The sequence below is a fragment of the Marmota monax genome, unplaced genomic scaffold, assembly GCF_021218885.2.
Source record: "Marmota monax isolate L192 unplaced genomic scaffold, Marmota_monax_Labrador192_F-V1.1 WCK01_AAM20220418_F8-fsc00113, whole genome shotgun sequence".
NCBI classification, from domain to species: Eukaryota; Metazoa; Chordata; class Mammalia; order Rodentia; family Sciuridae; genus Marmota; species Marmota monax.
This window is the reverse complement of record NW_026694479.1, coordinates 1,687,572-1,710,019: the sequence shown is the minus strand read 5'-3', so window position 1 is coordinate 1,710,019 and position 22,448 is coordinate 1,687,572. Positions and strand designations below refer to the sequence as shown.

Sequence of the window (22,448 nt, the reverse complement as noted above, 5' to 3'; positions counted from 1 at the left end):
TATAGTTTGTCACTGACAGTTCCCAAAAAGAGGGGGTAGTATGTGTGGTTCCAGGGTTTGTCAGGAGACAGAAGAAGCTACAGGAAAGCTTGGGCTTTTGTTGTAGGTATCCAGGGAAGGAATGGTGAAGGCAGGAGAAGCAGGCTCATCCGGCTCAGGATTGGCTAGTTTGAATAAAGAGACTGCCCCTGATTGGCTGGTACTGGACCTGGGGTGATTGGGGTCAAGGGAGAAAGTGGCTTCTCCAGTGAAAGTAGGCGGTGGGTCTGAGCTGGGATTAGTTCGTTTGCATATGAAAGGGAAACTCCCAGGAAACTAATTTGCTAATCTAGGGATTAAGTAACCCTGGGAGAGGCAGTGTCTCCAAATCCAGCAAGGCCCCAGATTCAGAGCATCAACAATACTAGTGATACACAATAGCTTTTACTTTTTCATATCTTCATAGTTATCCCATCATTTGGGTGTTCTGGGCTCAAACATTAATTCCAGTTTTGTCTCTTTGGATCTAGAAGAGTACCAAACAGGAAATAGATGCTCAAAAATATTTGTTGACTGATTTAAACAAATGGGCCCTGATGTATTCAACCATTGCTTTACCGACAAATATGCAGATTAACATTTATTGATATTTCAAACAATGCTTCCACAAACATCCTTGTACATAAATCTTTAGGCATCCGAATTGGTTTAAGATTGAGTTTGGCAGGTTGGGGATATAGCTCAGTTGGTAGAGTGCTTGCCTCACATGCACAATACTCAGTACCACAAACAAAACAAAACAAAACAAAAAGATTGAGTTTGGTAAGTAAAAGAAAGACTCAGATAATTATAGTTTAACCAAGACAGATTTACCTATCCTAAATTCAGCAAGCCTGAAGCTGTTCAGGTCAAGGCTGGTCTCCCTTGTCTGGAGGTGGGGGACTCAGCTTCTTTTGCTTTACTGGCTCTGACATTCAAGGCTGCCATTCCAAGGACACCTTCTAGCCCAGGGTTTTTGCCAGCATATCAGCCAATGATCTGCATTCCAGAGGAAAGAAAGGAGCTGGGCTGGAGTCTGACGCCTTCCCTTGAGGACACTTCCTAGAAGCTGCTACTTCTGCCCACAGTGTTTATTATTGCCTGGGACTAAAGTGCATGGTCACACAACCACACAAGGCCACACACTGCATCCATGATTCTTCCCTTGCAAATGTTCTGTGTGTTTATTTTCATTTTCACTGTTAACTCCTAATTCAAGCTTTCATCAACGTATTATTTAATCTAATAAACAGCTTATAATTAATAGTAGTACTCTCTATTGAACCTTCACAAATGGCTAGACACTATGCTAAGAAATTTGTGTGATATTTTCATTGTATGTTCACAATGACCCCCATCAGGCAGTCACAACTGTGATAAATGAGGAAGGCTCAGAGAGTGTAAGTTGTTGAGAGCCACAGCCGAGTCGGGATGGCACCTAGCATTTTGCCAGAAGGAGTGGTTGAGAGGTGACGCCAGCGAGCCATTAAGATGATGATAATTAAGCTGTGTATGATTGCTGTGACTGGATGATGCTGGATTGAAACAGGCTGTGTATTCAATTGTATATAGACCCCTACGGCTCCAGCAATAGGGGCGGCTCCTGCTGCCTCTGGGGCCCACTACTTTGTAGTTCCCATTGAGCTCTCTCGGAGCCCGGTGGAGGGTGAGAGAGTTCCCAGGGAGTGCGTGTGGAGGGCTGGTGGAGTTCAGGCAATAAAGGAGTTCCTGTTTGAACCTACAAGTGCCTCGTTATTTGTGCCCAGCTAGACTGTGGCAGTAAGTCACTAGCTTGTGAAAAACCAGCCTCTACCTCAGAGCAAAGCCTGTCCAAGGAAGGGACATCACCTTTGTCCTTGGAAAAACCCACAGAGCACTCCTAGGCACATTCTCACCCTGCTAAGTTGTTTATCTACAAATAACAGGAGAGATCTGCTGCCCCAGGTGTCCCTGACTCAGTTAGGCTAGGTGGGGATCCATAGCAACCCTCTAGCAGCCACCAATCAGCATGAGACAGGGAAATACCTGGGATGTCAAATAACCCTCCCAGTAGTTTATGGTGGTTGATAACATGTTGGGAAACCATGTAGTTCAGCACGTACACCCCTCATGGCTTAAACCAATCAGTTCAAATGAATACCCCTTTTGTACTGACCAACCCCTACCCAACTTGTTCCCGCCAGTGAATGTGCTAATCATGTTTTAGAGTTGTTATTTGATTTTCCCGCGGTGTGTGATGATTTGCTAAGAGATGCTATGATGTATGTGAAGTCCCTGCCTTCTCCAAAGACTGTATAAAACTGCTGCAAACCCTGGGCTCGGGGCCTCTCAGCGTCACCAGTTGCTGTGTGCGCGCGGAGGACCGAGCTAGCTCGCAATAAACATCTCTTTGCTGCTTACATCGATCTTGGGTCTCTGGTGGTCTTTTGGGGGTCCCGAATTCGAGCATAACACTTGAGGTCAAACAGCTCCAGTCTGCAGCAGATCATCTCATCGAGCCCCTCCTGTCTCCAATGCCTGCCTGCCTCAGAGCCTCTGCTCTCTGTATATCCCTTGCTGTGATCCAACACTAAGCTTTCCTTCAAAATCCAGACCACAACCCTTTCTCCAAGATAGCCCAGTAGTCTCCCTCATCTCTAAACACTTAAAACCAGAGTAACCATTTGATATTTATGAGTATTTTGTATCTATTTCAAAAACCCATGTCCTTGTTCCTAAGCTGTGCAGTAAGGCGGGGCAGCAGCAGTGTCTCATCCATCCTGGTGGCTCCACACTAAGCATAAGGTCTTGCCCATCTCAGACAGTGGGTGGCGCCCACCCCAGGGGAGCTCACCAGCATGGTCCCCTCCCATACCAGTGAGCAATGATTAATAGTATTCATGATGGTGACTGAGAGTCTTCAGGAAAGTGGTGAACTGTGTTAGAGACTTCTGGGGGAGGTTTTTAATTGACATTACTGAAATAAGATTGAGGAGGCTTGAAGGAATTCATTTCAGGATTTTTATATATTTTTACCACTTTATATATTTTTACTCACTTCCGTCACATACACAAGCCCAGTTGCTCTCTGATATTTATCTAAGTTCTTTCAGACTAAGAGGATGGATGAACTAAATGACCACTAAAATCCAATCCCTTTAATTCCTTCCCACCCCAAACAGACCCTACCCTCCATCTAGCCAGACCTAGAATCCAAAAATAGCAGAAGGAGGGACCTCAGGGATTGTCTAGCCCAATGTCTCCAAATTACAGATGTAGAAAGAGAGTTTGGGGCTTTAAAAATTATTATTACCCCTTGTCATTAGACACAACAAATTAGTCCCTCTCCATCAAGGTCCTTGGTAGTGTTCCCTGTCATGGCAGTCCCAAGATGCTGGCTTCCAGGACATCTAAAAGATATCAGTGGTCTATTTCCTATAGAATACTCCTAGAAGTTGATTTTGCCTGACTTTCCCAGCTGCCAGGAGCAGGCAGGAACTGGAACCATTACTGACCCCTCAGAGTGGCTAGAACCCTGGCCCAGAGACTTGAGTTCAATCCCCTGGGAATGCACAGCTCTGCCCTAGTGTGTCTCTCTTCCATCCAAATCCATAATTGTGAGAGACCAGGAGAGATGGGTTAAGTCTCAAACCTGGGCTTGGGAAGAGCCTTCAAGGACGTCCATCTCCTTCCCCCTGCTGCCAAGCAGAATATACGGTTGGGGCCCTGGCAGGGTTTCTTGACTTCAAAGAAGTGTTAAGCAGATTGACTTGGAGCTAATAAAGAACTGAAGCCTACAGCAATCAGAAACTTCCCTCTGATTCCCTAGAGCTGGGAAACCACAAAGAAGGAATGAAAGTCTCTCACTTCCCCTGAGGAAAACTAAAGCATCCAAGAGCAGATTCTGTAGACAGTAATGTGACAGAGTTCATAGAAAAATTATATTAACATTTGAAGTTATTGAAGCTCATCCTTAGCTGTTTGGGGAGAGATAGTGCTATACCCAGAGAAAAAATGGCCTAATATTGTAAAAGCTAATGTAATATCTATACTATTCTGGAACAAAATAAAATAATATACTTTATATTTCTAGAGAGCTGTTATTTTTTAAGGATTTCACTATCAGAGCACTTGGCCAGCATCATCTTATTGCTTTATCATGTTTCCTTTATAAAAAATTTCCCTTAATATATTCAAAACCCACTTTTCACTTATAGAAAGTCTTAAGACTACTTGGGTAAGAATGAAGTTGAATCTCTGAATGTAAAAACCTCAAAGAAAAAAGACTACAATACAGTTCCCAGGCTACCCTCAGCTCTCCCCAGGGCTCATGTGGCTGACTCTTCTGGAATCTCAGGACTGAGCTGTTCTTTGTGGCAGACTGCTCAGGGGAGGGAGTTACACATAGGGTGACCACTGTCACTCCTAAGCGATGTGCTGCTGGGGGGTTGTCAAGTCCCTTTGCATGGTGGTATATACAGGTGTGTATTCTCTTACCTCCTTGCCTTCTTAGGAATTGTAAATTTCCAAAATGAGTTTAACTATAAATCAGTTTGTACTGTGGACACTATAGTTTGGATCTCAAATGTTCCCCCAAGTTCCCATAAATTGAAAGCTGGGTCCCCAAGGAGGTATTGCCAGGAAATGGTGAAAACTTCTTCATTAGTCATTTGGAGGGTAGGCCCCTGAGGTGGATTATGGGACCCTGTTTCTTCCTCTCTTTCTCTTTTGTTTCCTGACCATGAGGTGAGTGTGTTTGCTCCTACTACATACTCCTACCATGCTGTGCTATCTCATCATGGGCCCAAAGCAATGAGACCAACCAATTTTGGACCTAAACCTCCAAAACGGTGAATCAAAACAATTCTTTTCTTTGAATAAGTGGATTATCTCAAGTATTTTTTATAGCAAAGGGAAACCAAGTCATTTGCTTCAAGTGACAGTTTTTTTAATAGTTTCTTATGAATATACTAGATACTTTCTCTCTGAACCAATAATGCATTTATGATCTCTGTCTTTCAAGACAACCGAAAATAATACTAGGTCCAGAATCCTGTGATCCAGAGCCCCTGAGGCCAGGGTGGTGCCCACCTGTAGCAGCGGGACCATCCAAACACAGCAAGCTTCACTCTTGATTCCAAGCTGAAGTCTTCAAATAAACATCTGATTCCTCTTGCTTGCTGAAAAGTGCCATCAGATTGCCCCTGCCCCATAATGGACAAATTCATGACCGCGGAGAAAATATAACTATTCTTTCCTTATTGACTAATTCTTGTTTTAGATGGCAGCAATAAATAGGACATTCTCATCCTGTAATGCTCTAGCTTGCAAAAAATAAATACATGTGAATAGAAACACAACCCCCCACCCCCGCATTCTGTCAAAGCCCTGCGGAATCAATTTCACCACTGAAATCAATGGAGTAAGCTCCTGCATTCATTTCCATGGGACTTGGCATTGTAAAAATAATTGGATTGCACTGCACTCTAACACTCCATCCAGGAAACAGAGAAAATGTGCCCTTGCTAGTAGGTGGGGGTGACAACGCGTCCAAGTGCTGGTGGGTTTCACCCTGTGTTTTCAGTATTGTCTTGTCAAGAGGAGGTATTATCAAGTCCCAGATGAGGCGCAGTACTACCCTCAATGAGGTGTTTAAAACTGCCTTCCCTGGTGAGAATGAAAACACTTCTTTTGTCCCATCTTTAAAATTAACTGCATAGTATTACCACTATCAATGAGGTGTTTAACATCAAAATTGCCTTCCCTGGTGAGAAGAAAAACACTCACTTTGTTTCCTTCTTTAAAATTAATTGAGGTTTTAAAAAACTCATCCCTATTCAACCACAGATGCATAGAAGGCGAAGAGATGAGATTTTTTAAAAATGCTTTCTTTGGTAGCCCATCCATGGTTTTCAGTGCAGTTCTTCCTGTTTAGACTACTTCTGAACACTTTTCTCCCCCACCCTCATTACACTTCTTAACATTGGCCTCATCCACATGGCCCTTGGCGGGGAGTTCACAGATACTTGCCAGAATGAAGGAATGACTCCTCTGACCCAGATATGCTTTAATAACTTGCACATTTTCTACAAGCCTACTCTACTTATTTTATGAAGTTAAAGAAATTGCTTATTAAAAATTAAAATTAGTCTCCAGTATTAACATCTGAGGGGGCTTTGATAGACATAGCTGGAGATGATCCTTTCCTCCATTTACTTCAAGCAATTCCGGAAGCAGCTCTATTCTTTATAACTTCTGACTAGTGTTTAAGATGTGAGATGTTCTGTGCACACTGCTTCTTGCAAGATTCGGCAGATTGCAAAAGACCAAAGAGACAAAGATTTGACTTCTACAGGTCAAGGTCCAGACAGGGCAAATTAACAATAGATTTGGAAGAATAAAGAAGCAGGTGAGCCAGGGGTGGTGGTTCATGCCTGTAATCCCAGCAACTCAGGAACCTGAGGCAGGAAGATGGCAAGTTCAAGGCCAGCTCAGCAACTTACCAAAGCCCTGAGCAACTTAACGAGGCCCTGTCTCAAAAACAAAACAAACAAAAAACATAAAAAGGGCTGGGTATGGAGCTCAGTGGTTAAGCAGCCCTGGGTTCAATCCCTGGTACCTCCAAAAAAAAAAAAAAAGAATCCAAAGGGGTTGCAACCACATTCAGAGCATCTCTCTCCCCTAGCATGGAGCAATACTAGAAACAACTGCATGGCCTGTCTAAGCTATTGGACTGAGATAGTCCCACAGAGCACCTGACATCCCAGCATGACGCAGGGTGCAATGGGATGCTTACCTGGGCCTGGGAGAGGCATGAGATCAGCCAGGAGAGGCCCTTGACCTGCTGAGGCTCCTCTATAGAGATGAGGAGGATGCAGCACAAGCTAAAACAGTATGGGAAAGATGGATATCTCAGGGGATGCCTCATCTTGACCCTCGCCCCTGGCCCTATGCCTCAACACTATGTAAGCTCCCTGCAGTGGACACTCAAGTTCATAGAGAAGAGAGCAAAACCCTGAGCTGAGTGAAATTGTTGCCATCATTTGGTAGGATGGGAACTTAAAGTAAAATAGAAATTCAATTATAGAAAAACAGTAACATTATTACAACTGCACCAATGTTGCCAATTAAAACCTAAAACAGGATTCTAAAGTTCTTTATTGAATATAAGATCTGTACTTTTGTAGACATGATGTTTACTTTTTACAATTCATAGGTACCCATATCACCATTTTACTCCCAAGAAAATGAAGACTTCAGAGATGGTAGATAATTTGCCTCATGCCACAGTGGGGGCAAATAGTAGAGCTAGAATTCAAACCTAGGAATGTCTGACTGCTAAAATGATGTTCATAACCACTAGGTTAATTGACACACGGTCCTTTCATTTGGCTCCCTAGAAGTCTCCAGAACATTCCTGTCTAACATGCCGCTCACATTTTCAAGGCAATCACAGGTATTGGAGCCCTAGGTACAAAGCAGCACACCTTTCTTATTCTTCCTGCTCCAAATCTCTAAGTGTCCCAATAGTGGATTACTGCTGTTGTAATATTTTGTGTGTGTGTGCTGCTGGGGATACAACTGAGGACCTTGAGCATGCTAGGCAAGCACTCTACACTGAGCTGCACCCAACCCTGTTATTATAACCCAAAGTGCCTGGACTTCAGTATTACATCAGTTCTTATTTCTTTTTCTTTTTTTCGTACTAGGGATTGAACCCAGGGGTGCTAAACCACTGAGCCACATCCACAGCCATTTTTATGTTTTATTTTGAGACAGAGCCTTGCTAAATTGCTTAGAGCCTTGTTAAATTGCTAAAGCTGATTTTGAACTTGCAAGCCTCCTGCCTCAGACTTCTGAGCAGAGCCACTGGGATTACAGGTGTGTGTTCCCTCACCCAGTTCAGTTCCTATTTATTTTGCTGTCACCAAGCCTTATGAGTTCATCAAAACTAACCACTAACTAAATTTCACCAAAGAGCAATATGTGAAAGGAGACAAAGTCCTAGATCAGAAGTCAGTAAATCTATGTTCTTTGGTTTCTCATTCTTGCTCTGGTCATTAGCCAATTATTTGATCTTAGCAATCACTTAACCACATTAAGGCTTGGTCTCCTCATCTAAAAAATAAATGCAGTATCTAAGGTCCTCTTCTAGGGTTGACTTTCACGATTCTGAAGAGTCAGGGTTAAGTTCATTATTTTATGAAAATTTGAACTGCATTTCTTCGAACATTATCTCTTCTCTGATCTCAATATATATCTCCCTCCTAGATTTAAATTATCTATATTCTGGAATAAGACAGTGGTATAGAGTTTCACAGAGGAATGGAAAATAAAATATAATAATACCTCATCTTGGAGGCATTAGGAGGAACATGAAGACTAAAAAAAATGATTTTATTTTCAGTAAGGCTCAGTGTAGGACTATAAAAAGTAATATAAGAATTGCTATAAAAATCTATCACTTTGACTAAAATGTGGAGGCAAGAAAGTCACCTGGCAACAGTGCCTCAGCCCACAGAATTGTCTTACATCATTTGACACTGTTTACTACCATCCTTTCTTTTTTTTTAATATTTATTTTTTAGTTGTAGTTGGACACAATACCTTTATTTTATTTATTTATTTTTTTTATGTGGTGCTGAGGATCAAACCCAGGCCCTTGCACATGCTAGGCAAGTGCTGTCCTGCTAAGCCACAAGCCCAGTCCCTACTACCATCCTTTCTTTAGAATTTTTTTCTGGTATTTGTTGATTCTTTTTTTCATATTGCTTTTGTTTTTATGTCCATTTCCTCAATTATAAATTCCTCAAAAACTCAGTTTGTTACTTTTCTTGCCTGATAATGATCTTACCCAGATCATAACTTTGGGTAAGATCTTACCCAAAGTTGTGATCCTCCTGCCTCAGCCTCCTGGGCCACTGGGATTACAGGTGCACACCACTGTGCCTGATGAAAAGCTCTTTATATTGAGATTGCTGAGCTATAGCAGATGCACACTCTAAAATTTTGCCATGATGTAGGAAGAGCTTGCCAAGAGCTAACCCAGAGAAAGCAAGGTCTGCAGATGAAAAGAGAAATAGACTTCCTTGTATATCCATTACCTGGATCCTACAGTCTACTCTCTCAATTATTAATAACACAGCCAACGAATTCCCTTTTTGTGAAAGCAGAAGCCATTTAAACCATAATTTTTTTTTGTTACTTGTAATTTAAGGTAACCAAATTACAATGTGTGGACCTGTGGAGAAAGTACATAGTGCTTTGAGATGCCCAAAGGGCCTTTCTAAAATTGAGGTCAGCCTCATAAGTATGTATAATTTTTATGTGTTGATTCAAAAATAAAAATAAATACATCAATGAATTGAGTTTGATTCCTATGCCACAGGAAAAGAAGGCAGATTGGAAACACATCATATCTGACTCATATACATGCTGATTTTAAAAACTAACCCCCATTAAAAAAAAAGAAAAAAAGGAAAAAACTGATCTCCACAGGAAAAATAAAGAAAATAACATCCATGAAGAGTGTAACTACAGGGCTGGGGATATGGCTCAAGCGGTAGCACGCTCGCCTGGCATGCATGCGGCCCGGGTTCGATCCTCAGCACCACATACAAACAAGGATGTTGTGTCAGCCAAAAAATAAAAAAATTCTCTCTCTTAAAAAAAAAAAAGTGTAACTACAGTCTCACTTCATCCCCAAAGCAGTAAACATTTATTAATATGTGTTAGTGTTAAGGCGGAAAGTAAAACCAGAATGGCATAAACCCTACAAGTGAGTATGGTTCCTTTAGAATTCTCTATCTGCTGCCAATTTACCACTTGGGATTCAATTTTATGTTAAAGGCATAATTATTTTTTAAAAATTTCTTTTGTAGCTGTAGATGGACAGAATGCCTTTATTTTATTTGTTAATTTTTATGTGGTGCTGAGGATCAAACTTAGTGCCTCACGTATGCTAGGCAAGTGCTTTGCCACTGAACTGAACTACAGCCCCAGCCCTTAAAGGCATTTTTTTTTTTTTAAATCTAAACACCTAAAACATGGTCTTTCCTCTAGAATTTTCTTATATGATGTGGGAATCAGAGTTGATTGTCAAAAATTGATAGATGAAGAAAGTAAAGAAGAAGTATAATATTTGAATTTATGAAAGGTGGCCAACAGGAGAGTCACAAAAATACAGCTAATGAAAACTGGGAGAAAGAAGGGGTGGGACAAAAGATATGAATTTGTCATGCTTCCATTCTAGAATAAAATTACTGCTTTTAAACATGAAAAACCAAGAAATGCAAATATAAGCATATAATTTTAATTTATGAAAATAACCATCCAAATACAGAAATTGGCATCAATGTTCATCTCTGCAGAGTGGGACCAGAGGTAAAAGAGGGAAGATTTCTACTTTAATTTTATCTTTTATTCTTTTTAAACTTTAATTTTTGCATACATATGCACTTCATAAATTTTTTTTAAAAGTCAGCGGTTATTGAGCTATGTTTTTCTAGGAAGCTTGTCCTCTGCTCTCTGAAATGTCCATTGCAAGCACTCTTTACTTCATCAGATGGACTTCATCTCAACTTCCCACCTGTAAACTTAGAAACACCTTCTTTTTCTTTCAAAATGAAGGAGTGTCTGTTTACCTACCATCTGTGAATTGGATCCAAGCCCCTCTTACTTCTTCAGAAATTGTTACTGTCTTTTACTCTAAGATATTCAAACTCTTCCTCTCTGTTAGGTCTACCAACCAGCATTTGCACATATTCAAGCTACTCACACCTTAAATTCAAAGCAGCCTTGATTGACCCCATGAACTTCTCCAGTTTTCCTCTCTCCTCTACTCTTCATAGTGAAAAGACTCCACTTCCTTCTCTTGAGCTCCCATATAGAATTTGCCTCCAGCACTCTAGCAAAAATGCTGGAGTTGGAGTTGTGGCTCAGTGGGTAGAGCACTTCCCTAGCATGTGTGAGGTGCTGGGTTTGATTCTCAGCACCACATATAAATAAAATTAAAGGTCCATTGACAACTAAAAAAAATATTTTTAAAAAATGCTTTTGCTCATCTCACCAATGGCTTCAATCTCTAAACCCAACTATTAATACCAACCTTCCTCTTACTTGATTTCTGCAGTTTCTAACTCAGGGCATACTTTCTTCTTAAAACATTCCCTTGCTTTGTGTTTCAGGACAACACACCTTATCACTGTGATTCAGCTTCCTTGTGACTTCACACATCATTGCACATCATTTGTGTATAAGTTTTCCCTTCATTTTGAAGTGTTCTTAAACCAAGCCAGAACCTCAGCCATGACACTGATGGGAGTGTTCGCTCCGCACTCCATATGCAGACCTTCATACCAAGTGCTTCCATGCTTCAAACCTCTAGGTTTTTCCTTTCTGCAGAAAGGCCAGCTTCCCACTGGAATTTATAATGGATTTCTTCAGAGATATGATATAGCAGCTGCCTATGAATGTGCTTCCAATTATAGTAGAAAACTTAATCTTGTGAAATGAAGAGAATTCAGCCACTTGTTTGAAACTTAGTTGGGACAGTGGAAGCAGATGTTTCTCAGTTGGCTGGGATTCTCTCTCTTCCTTTTCTCTTCTGATAGGTGCCTAGTGGGGCAACAGTGGAATAGAGGCATAGGTATTATCCTAGCATTTTCTGTGCTTTCTTCTGCTGATAGTGGAATTGTTTGATCTCCCAACACAAGCAAGGCACTTTTACTGATCACTTCTAGAACATTTGTCAGAGGTTTCCTCTATTGATTTGGCCCATCTGAACCTCAATGATCTGATTTTTTTTTTTGGTACTGGGGTGCTTAATTACTGAGCAATCCTCAGCCCTTTTTATTTTTTATTTTATTTTGAGACAGGGTCTTTCTACATTATTGCTTAGGGCCTAAGTTGCTGAGGCTGGCTTTGAACTTGCGTGCCTCCTGCCTCAGCCTCCTCAGCCTCTTGAGCAGAGTCACTGGATTACAGGTGTGCATCATCCATCACCCTGGCTTGACTGGATGTCTTATTGAGAACTAACTGCTGGCTGGTTGCAATGGTTCTCACCTGCAATCCCAGCAGCTAGAAAGGCTGAGTCAGGAGGATTGCAAATTCAAAGCCAGTCTCAGCAATTTAGCAAGGCCCTAAAGCATCTTAGTGAGACCCAAACTCAAAATAAAAAGGGCTGGAAATGTGGCTCAGTGGTTAAGTGCCTCTGGGTTCAATCCCTGGTACCAAAAGAGGCACATCCCCCGCCCCAGTCGGCTGGGCGGGTCGGTGACAACTGACAGCTTCATCCTTTGTCCACTCACAGCCTAACATCACCTTGGACCTTGGTGCCTGGCAGGCACTTCACCATTCAACACTTTTCGGGAAAGTTTTGGATTTCCTCCAGGTGTGTGCACCAAGGTGCATGTGCCTGTGTTAAGGCAGAGGAGGGAGTAGTGTGGTCAGTTATCAAAGCTGTAAAAGGCCCTCTGTGTTCATTTCTCCTCTTCTTAAGGCTAATCCCTGCTGATTTAAGAGTGCCAAGGGAGTTTTCTTCTTCCAGAGGTTAAGGCAGAGTCAAGTCCTGCTGTTAGACCTCAAAATCAATCTAGCAATTTATATCATCCAAAACTCCCCCCCATTTTATCCTACATTCTCCTTAATTTTCCGAGTTATTACCTATGTTCTCCTCTCACCTTCTCTCTGAAACTCTTCCCCAGTCCAGACTTTTTTTTGTTATGTATATATTCTTCTCAATTTTTATGTCAACTTTTTAAGAATCAAAGGAAAAATACACCTATGTTTTGTCAAATACTCAGGTTTGCAAGTAAGAAGTATAGCTTTCAGACTATATTGCTTTTATTACAACTTTAAAAATTATCTTGAAATTTAGATTCTAATTTGCTCTCCCTTCAAGGCAGTAAGAAAAAAAAATTATTGGTTTAAAATTCACCAGTATCATCTAGGTATGTAATCACAGATTATTTTAATTGTCGGTGAGTTCCTTACTAAAGAATTCATGAAAGAATATGAAATTCTACATCTTTTAAATAGCCAGATTTCTGCACATCTTTTCCCTCTGAATTTTCAGCAACCGTAACAAAGACCAAATAGCAAAACTAGAAGCAAAATCCCAAGCTTCAAAATTTCTTTGTGCCCGAATCCCAAGCTTCAAAATTTCTTTGTGCCAGTTGTTATATTTTCTTTCCAACCCACGGAATGGCAGGAAAGCAGACAATATTATTTTCATACACTATCTGGGTTTTGATTGGCTCAACATGTATATAAATTATGTAACTTTTTTGTTGATCTTATCGGATTTTAGCTAACATGACCTTTTCTATTTGATTATTCTTATTGTCCACAAAGTTCACATTAAAGGAAAATTTAAATTTCACAATTTATCACTATGTATGATTTTAAAGATTATTAATTTTAATCTTAGAGTACACATATACCTGGATAAACGTTAAAAATAAGCAAGCCTACAGTAAAGTGTATGTTTTAACTGCAAATACTGTAGACAGGAAAAAGTCGGGGGGGGGGGGGGAGATACCTCAAGGAGGGGAAGAGGTTTGGAGCGGTACCGGCCATTGGCTATTTGTGTAGTTGGGAGTTAAAATTGTTAAATTTAAGGAAGTGCTACAGTACAAAACGTTGTTGGTGCGTTCTGTTACGTTACTGACCAAAAACGAAAGGGAGAGGAAGGAGGTATTGTCTACGCTGAACCACTGAACTAAAAGAAACTGCGGAAACCAACCCCGGCGCCTGCCAGCAAGGACTAGCTTCCAAGACTGCACCCCCTCAGCTCTACCCAACTGGATAAATCGTTTAACTTCGTTACGTTTAGTATTACAATCTAAAAGGCACTCCCCCATTCCTAAACGCCATCAGAGACTCGGCCTCAGAATGCCTTGCCTATCTACATTCAAAACAGTGCCAGCAGCTGTTTTCCCGCAGCAAAACAAACCCCGAGCAAGCTTTTGTTTATTTTGGTTGCGCTCAGTAGTCAGCGTCCTGGGGGCGGAGACCCAGGTCTCCAGGGCGAGGAGACCCAGGTGTCCAGGGCTCGGCCCGCCTGCCAGTCAGCCCCGCCGACCAGGCGGCTCGACGCACACACTCGCCTCCACTATAGGCGCCGCACCGGACTGGGAGGGGGCTGACGGGGCGTGCGGCGTCATAAAGCGAAGCCAGAACGCACGGGTTTCCGCCGAGGTTCGGGACGCCCCGGGCGAACCCCACTAGCGGCCCTCCCTCGCAGGGCGGGAGGCGCCAAGCGCCCTCCTCCTGTCTCCCTCCCTTCCCCCGCGGACTGCCCCAGAGCGGCTTGGCGCGGCCGCTGCGTCGCCGCGGCCCAGACGCCGCAAAGCGTCCTGGGAGAGCCGGCTAGCACCGGAAGGACGCGCGAGCGCGCGGCGGCGGCGAGGTTATAAAAGGGAAGGAGCCGGCGGCAGGCGGAAGTGGGCGGTTCAGCTGCTCTGGACGCTGTTGTTTGGTGTGTGGGCCTCCTGAGGGGCGTTCTCTGGAGGGCAGCCGGTGCAGGCCGCAGTGACAGGGCCGTTCGCCCCTGCGCACCCTGTCTCTTACCCGGTGCAGCGTCTGCTGGTGCCCTCCGCGTCCTGCAGGCCCAACATGGCGCAGGAGGTATCGGAGTACCTGAGCCAGAACCCGCGGGTGGCCGCCTGGGTGGAGGCGCTGCGCTGCGAGGGCGAGACTGACAAACACTGGCGCCACCGCCGGGAGTTTTTGCTCCGCAACGCCGGGGACCTGGCCCCCGCGGGTGGCGCTGCTTCCGCTAACCCGGACGAAGCTGCCGAAGCCGAGAGCGGGACCCGCAGTCGGCAGCTGCAGCAGCTCATCTCCTTTTCCATGGCCTGGGCAAACCACGTCTTCCTTGGGTGCCGGTGAGTAAGGAAGCGTCCCTGACCGGCTTTCGGTTTTCTCTCCCGCCTCCGAACTGGGAGCTGGGACCCGGGATCTTGAGCCCTTCGTAGTACGACCTCGGTGGGGAGGGGAAGTTGTGAAGCGCGGGAATTCACGGGACCGCTGCCCTCTAAGGGTGAGAAGGGCGTCTCCGCGAACCGCGGACACAATTAACAGTCTGTGGGTGTCCCCGTTGTATGGGGGACTGTCGGTGGGGTTGTTAGTGTAAAGCTGACAGCGCTCTTGTAGTTGAAAGCTAGGTTTAAAGGTTAGTGAGGAGAGATCCGCCTACCAGATCCTAAGGCATTTGTTTATGGGCTTCCAGGAAACTAAAAGTTCTTGTCGGTTGGTACACTTTCTTGATTGCAACCAGGAAATGCAGTTCCTGTGGCTTTTTTTTTCCTTCTGCACACCACAAGTAGTAGTTTAAAGAAAAACACTTTTTAAAAGTGACTTTTCTTTCTTTTTCAGGTACCCTCAAAAAGTTATGGATAAAATTCTTAGTATGGCTGAAGGCATCAAAGTGACAGATGCTCCAATCCATACAACAAGAGACGAACTGGTTGCCAAGGTGAAGAAAAGAGGGATATCGAGTAGCAATGGTTAGCAGATCATAGATGTGAACATACATAGGAGTTTAGAAAATAAGTTTGATATAATTAGGAATTGTCATTACTAATTTTTTTAACAAGTTAGAATTTATATAATGTTATTAAATTGGAATGTTAACCTAAATTATATGTCTGTGTGTTTTAGGCTCTGAATTTGATAGTTTATTTTGCTGTAGAGTTTGAAGTGTCCCATGTTGTCTGATGCTGTTAATATTTTTAATATTAGAAATTAATGGTTATTCAACACTGTTTTAAGAAGTTAATTTCACACTTTTTAAAGGAACTACTAGTTCTGAAATATTTTTACGTTGTGCCGTTATATAATTGAATATTTGTCTTGTCAGCTGATATATAATGTATTTTCTAGTTAAATATCTGTGTTTTCCTTCTTTTTAGAAGGGGTAGAAGAGCTATCCAAAAAACGAATCATAGAAGGAAAAAACAACTCTGCAGTTGAGCGAGATCTTGCAAAAATTTCTGCCAAAACAGAACGTACATCTGCTCAGCCAGAAAACAGTTCTACATGTTCGGGGTCATCCACCAAATCAGAGAGTAGTGGAAACTCCACTCGGAGCTCTGGCATCTCTGGTCAGAATAGCTCTATGAGTGAGGGAGATCGATCTGTTTCCAGCCAAAGCAGCAGCAGCATTTCCTCTCAGGTAACAACGGCAGGATCTGGAAAAGCTTCTGAATCAGAAGCTCCAGATAAGCATGGTTCAGCATCATTTGTTTCTTCGTTGTTGAAATCCAGTGTGAATAGTCACGTGACCCAGTCCACTGATTCCAGACAACAAAGTGGCTCACCTAAAAAGAGTGCTTTGGAAGGTTCTTCAGTCTCTGCTTCTCAGAGCAGCTCAGAGATTGAGGTGCCCTTGTTGGGTACTTCTGGAAGCTCAGAAGTAGAGTTGCCATTATTGTCTTCTAAACCTAGTTCAGAGACAGCTTCAAGTGGGTTAACTTCCAAAACTAGTTCAGAGGCAAGTGTTTCATCATCAGTTTCTAAAAACAGTTCCTCATCAGGCACATCATTACTAACTCCCAAGAGCAGCTCAACAAATACATCACTGCTCACTTCCAAAAGCACTTCCCAGGTAGCTGCATCACTGTTAGCTTCCAAGAGCAGCTCCCAGACCAGTGGATCTATGGTTTCCAGAAGTACTTCCTTAGCAAGTGTGTCCCAGCTAGCTTCTAAGAGTAGTTCTCAGAGTAGCACCTCACAGTTGCCTTCTAAAAGTACTTCACAGTCAAGTGAGAGTTCTATCAAGTTCTCTTGTTGCAAATTAACCAATGAAGATGTGAAACAGAAGCAACCTTTCTTCAATAGACTGTATAAAACAGTGGCATGGAAATTAGTAGCTGTTGGTGGCTTTAGTCCCAATGTGAATCATGGAGAGCTCCTAAATGCAGCTATTGAGGCTCTGAAAGCAACACTGGATGTGTTTTTTGTCCCACTAAAAGAACTGGCAGATCTGCCTCAAAATAAGAGCTCTCAAGAAAGTATTGTTTGTGAATTGAGGTGCAAGTCGGTGTACTTGGGCACTGGCTGTGGAAAAAGCAAAGAAAATGCAAAAGCAGTTGCATCAAGAGAAGCATTGAAGTTATTTCTTAAGAAAAAGGTGGTGGTAAAAATATGTAAAAGGAAATACAGAGGCAGTGAGATAGAAGATCTAGTACTCCTTGATGAAGAATCAAGACCTGTAAACTTACCTCCAGCTTTAAAACATCCTCAAGAATTACTATAATCTATAATATGTCCAAAATATCACTGCATACAGTATCTGGTATTTGAAGAGAAAACTGGCTTACTTTTGTACAATATAAAACAGGCTTTCACAAATTTTGTATTGCTTTTTTCCAGTTTTGCAGAAAAATTTACATTCTAATTCTCTTCACATAAGTAGAAGTTGTAAATAATTTATGAATGACAGTACATATTAAAAAGGTATGCATTAACAGCATACCAGTATGCTGTTTTATTTGCTGAAGAAAATACTGTCTTCTATTTTTAATGATGTATTAGGTACGATGTGTAGTTCTGTAGAGTCTTAAAATTTTTGTACTACTTTAAATTTGGTGAAAATGTATTAAGTTGTCTACCATGCTTTTTTTTTTTTTAGCTGAATAAGCCACATCAAAGAAAAGGGGACCACAGTATTTGAATGTCTGAAAGTCTGTGAAACTTAAGGTTTTAAGAATGTTGCCCATAGTGTTGAACATGTCTGTAAGAGAATAAAAGAAAAAATAGTTGCCTCAGACTATTTTTATGAGAAGTTGTAAGCATTTTTTAGATATAAAGCAGTATAATGTACTTATTGTTATTTTATTCTGAAGTTGTTTAAAATTCACCATGATTTTGACCGCTGCTGATTCTTTAAGCGGGTTAATTTATGTTTTGAGGTAAAATACAATTTACACTTTTTCTTAAAGACATAAATGTGGGTTTCTATATTAAGCATATTTTGTGACTACTATTAACAGATTGATTTGTTTAGATATTAAATGCTTTAAGCTATTTTACCTTTTCAAGAAGTTGTGTTTTTTTTTTCTCCTTTAGGTCAGAACCAAGTCTTACAATAGGCTTCCCACTGTTAGTCATAGTAAATTACAACCCAGTGATTTTTAAAGTGATATACAACTTTTTATGAACAGGGAAGCTACAATTTTCAAATCTTAGAAAAATACTGAAAATTGATACCATGTTCAGTTTAATGATCATGTTTAACTGAATTACATCTCTTAGTAATGAAGTAGAATTTTACCTGTCTTGGGTGATTCTGATGATATTAATCTATTATGGCATATTCTGTTTTCTTCAAACTGTGGCCTAAGATATTTGATTATCTTTGTGGCCTTCTGGCTTCCTAGATGCTGTTATTAGGTGCTGCATATTGAGCAGTCACTGTGAAAATGTACAGAGACAAGAAATGACTGTTTATGGGTCAGCTGTATTGAATTAGGAAAATAATCAGGGACATTTTAATTTTATCAGATAACATTTTAAAAATGATTCATTTTTGAGGATGTTTCATTGGATAACAGAGCAAAAATCTGTGTTATATAAATGAGTTACCATTCATACATTGTGGGGAGCAATAACATGAATGTATTTTTAAAGCACTTTTAATTGCTCACTTTCCTTAGTCTTGGAATGTACATTTTGTGAGACAGTGCTTACCAAAAAAGTGAGCCAGAAACTAGAAAGAATAAATACATTTCTGAAATACATTTGATTAGGTTATTTTGTTAATTTCCTGAAATGGCTTTTTTTAAAGTTAATATAAAGGTTATATATTTTAAATTACAAGTTTTTGATGTTGAAGCTGCCTAGTAGAACAAATGTTTCACATACAAACATTTGTTATAATCTTATTTCAAAACAAAAATACTCTTACTATAAAAGTTAATCAAAATTTAAAGAACCTGACTTAAGAGGAACATTTTTTCACAGTTCCTCAAAATAGTAGATGCAGAATTAAATAAAAGCTTTGGGATCTGTTACTATTGATGTAAATTCTTGGTTCTATCTCTTACTAGATGTGGAACTTCTGGTAAACTTTAAGCTTACTTCAGCTATAAAATAGGACTAGTAGCCACCTCATAGAGCTATGAAGATTAATTGAAATGATAGTTTAAAGTGTGCAGCATAGTGAAGGCATACCATAGTTTACTTGTGTACACATGTTCTGATTTCCTCATGACTTTACAAGTAGCTATTCTCATTTGACCTATGTTTTCTAATGAAGAAATAAACACGCTTTGGTTAAAAAATTCTATCAAGCTCATGTCTGGTTTCAGAACCCAAGCCCATAAGTATGTTCATCCTCACCTCTTTGCAAATTTTTTTTTTTTTTAAAAACATCTCAGAGGGCTGGGACTGTAGCTCAGTGGTAGAGCACCTACCTCGCACGTGTGACAGGCACTGGGTTCGATTCTCAGAACCACATAAAAATAAAGGCATTCTGTCCATCTACAAAATAAATAAAATAAAAGTTGACTTTGAAATATAGAACTGTATTTGACCCAAATTCTTGGGATTTGCCACTGCTGCCATTAGCCAGGATAATTGTCTAGGGTATGTGTATTATACGGTCTTGGTAATATATTATCAAAAGCCAGTGCCAATTTAAGTTGCCTATGAAAGAGACAAAAGTTTTCCCTGTCAAGGTCAGCTTTTTTTTTTTTAAATTGGTTGTTCAAAACATTACAAAGCTCTTAAGGTCAGCTTTTCTTGGTACAGATTTCTCCTTGCTGTTTGGATTCCTGAGTTAAATAGCAGAAGGTAAACAAAGCAAACAGCAACTGGGTACCAAGCCAGTCCTACAGGTCTTATGCTATTATAATTTAAGGGGGATTTGCAGGCTTTGTCCTCAAAAATAGTGTTGAAGTTCTAAATTGACCCATTTTCTAGATGTGACAAATCTTTGGATATCAATTTTCACATGATTTTCAAAACTTGTTTTCTGTGGTTTGAAATAAATTCACTTTATACCTTAAACAAAAATAAATTAATATAGGGCTTATCAAATCTTTACCTTTGCAGCTGCCCCCCAAGAAAAGTAATACTATAGACTGTTCATATTTCTTTGACATCTCTAACACAACTTTTTGCTATCCAGCTAGAGCAACTTCTTTCCCTTTACTTTTCAGTTTTCCACTGGGGATGTGATTTGCAGGTGGTAAGGTACCTAGCATGGGTGAGGCCCTGGGTTTCAGTACCCATACTCAAAAACAAACCCTTTCCAGTTTTCTTCCCTTCCTTAAGAAAACTGAAGATTATTTGAAAATTTTTAAATTTCTCATTTTCTGTTCCTTTGCAATTTATCAAGCAAGAAAAATAGTGTAGTGAAAAAGGAACCAAACTAAATTGACTTTAACCTGGAAGGAAATAAAGAAAAGTAACAGTAAACAAAGGATAGATATAAGACTTTATTTTTTATAAAAATTAGAGATTTCATGTGCTAGTACTTAAGAAATAATTATAAAAACTCTGATTTTGAAACTGGATAAAGTAAAATCAATCCTTGGAGGACACTGGGTAACAACCAAAAATAATATAATTCAAGCAGTAAGTACATTGAACTCCTTTTTTTTTTTTAAGAGAGAGAATTTTTTTTTAATATTTATTTTTTTTTTAGTTTTTGGCATGCCAGGTGAGCGTGTTACCGCTTGAGCCATATCCCCAGCCCCTACACTGAACTCTTATTATATTGAAGTGGGACTAATATATAGCTTGAAAAGTATAGAGACATGCACAAAAAGATGGAATGGAATGGTAAGAATAACTTAGTTTTTTTTGGGAGGCTAAGGCAGGTGGATGTTATGTTCAAGGTCAGCCTGGGCAACTTAGTGAGACCCTGTCTCAAAAAATTAAAAGGGCTAGGCATGTAGCTCAGTGGTTGGAACACCCTGTGTTCAATTCCCCATACCATTAAAAAAATAAAAAACCCTGAAGGCATCAGGACCTTAAATCCTGAATCACTCAGTTGAACAACACCAGGGGGAGCCATTTGCATGGATGTCATTTAATTAGTAGATTGTGGTGCTCTTTGAGTTGCGGAACAGGCAGCCTTTTTGGAAACCCTGATATTGAATAAGTAAAATTTACCAGAAAAAAATTAAAAAAAAAAAATGAGGGCTAGGGAAGTAGCTCAGTGGTAGAGTGCTAGCCTCACATGTGTAAGGCCCTGGGTTTGATCCCCAGCACCACAATAAATAACAATTTTAGTTGTTCTATGAAAAAGAGATGGCAAATACGTTTTAACATACTTCTTGGAGGTAGCATATGCTAAAGTTATTTGCTGAAGCTGGGGCACTCTTCATACTTGGTCACAAATCACTTGCCCAACACATTGTTTTACAGGAGGAATTATTTCAAGACAATAGCCTAAAAATCAAATCATATGAGGTAGAGTAATACTGTTTGGGAAGTTATGATTTTTTTTTCTATTCATGCACCTTGGGAAAATTCACACACCTTAGGCAGATGATTTATGTCAGCTCAGGTATGTATGAAAACCAAGTGTCTGCTTTGTGATTTTGCATACTGATAGAAAAATGTGCCTTAGTTTATTACTGACCATTCGGTGTAAACTCACGTTTTCTCAGTTTCCCTTTCATCTCTTTCTTTGCCCTGATGTTTTTCTTCATTGTTAACTTTTGCTGGTATGAACTAACATAAATGAATGAAGATTTTAAGATTTACAGTTTAAAAAACCATGGAAGAAAACATTTCTGAATTTATATCCTATCAATTTCTGTGTGTTGCTGGTTCTGGAAAAATAAATCACTGACCTTTTTGACCTGTATGTCAGCATAAGGCAAAAGGGAAAAGAGTTGAGACACAGGAAATTATATCAGGTCAGCTCAACTCTGTTTTCAATGAAATAAGAATTTTTGAAGATCTTGATGGTTTTTAAAATTTAAAATGAAATCCATTCTTATTGTAAGAAAATCTATGCCACCAGCTACTGTTTCCTAGTAGAGTTCTGCCCTGCAGCAAACTAAAATGTCATTGACGGTATATTAGTTTTATACCACTGCTGTGATAAATTACCACCATTCAGTGGCACACACAATGCAGATCTGTGGATCAGAAGTCCAGTGTGGGTCTCAGCGGGCAAAGGTTTTGGCCTTTCTGGAGGCTCTAAAGGAGAATTTGCTTCCTTGCCTTTTCTAGCTTCTAGAGGCCACTCAAATTCCTTGGCACATGTCCTCTTGGTCCATCTTTCAGGCCAGCAGCAATGGGTTAAGTTCTCACATCGTGTCATACCTTGATTCTGCTGTCACACGTATTTTTCTGACTCCAACCTGTCTGCCGCCCTCTTCCATTTTTTTCTGTCTCGCTTATTAGAACCTTTGCAATTATATTGGTTTTACACTTATAGTTTCCCCATTTCAAGAACAACTGCTTAGCAACTTTAATTCAATCATCTT

The 22,448-nt window shown here is 40.6% G+C and overlaps 1 protein-coding gene across 2 annotated transcripts; it reads left to right on the top strand.

Moving 5' to 3' along the window:
- The first annotated feature begins 14,430 nt into the window (after positions 1-14,430).
- Positions 14,431-19,286, top strand: Cdkn2aip (CDKN2A interacting protein). 2 transcript variants are annotated; one of them, XM_046419090.2, is made up of 3 exons: positions 14,431-14,885; positions 15,376-15,475; positions 15,912-16,054. In XM_046419090.2, the coding sequence occupies exons 1-3, from the start codon at positions 14,614-14,616 to the stop codon at positions 15,918-15,920; spliced, it is 381 nt and encodes a 126-aa protein (XP_046275046.1). In that variant the 5' UTR covers positions 14,431-14,613; the 3' UTR covers positions 15,921-16,054. The 2 variants fall into 2 exon arrangements, with proteins under 2 accessions (XP_046275046.1, XP_046275045.1); XM_046419089.2 differs by having other exon boundaries at positions 14,433-14,885; positions 15,376-15,506; positions 15,912-19,286.
- The last annotated feature ends 3,162 nt before the right edge of the window (positions 19,287-22,448 follow it).

Coding starts and splice junctions, on each gene's coding strand:
- Cdkn2aip (XM_046419089.2), top strand. CDS start 14,614: ATGGCGCAGGAGGTATCGGAGTACCTGAGCCAGAACCCGCGGGTGGCC. Junction 14,886..15,375: donor CACGTCTTCCTTGGGTGCCG/GTGAGTAAGGAA, acceptor TTTCTTTTTCAG/GTACCCTCAAAAAGTTATGG. Junction 15,507..15,911: donor AGGGATATCGAGTAGCAATG/GTTAGCAGATCA, acceptor CCTTCTTTTTAG/AAGGGGTAGAAGAGCTATCC.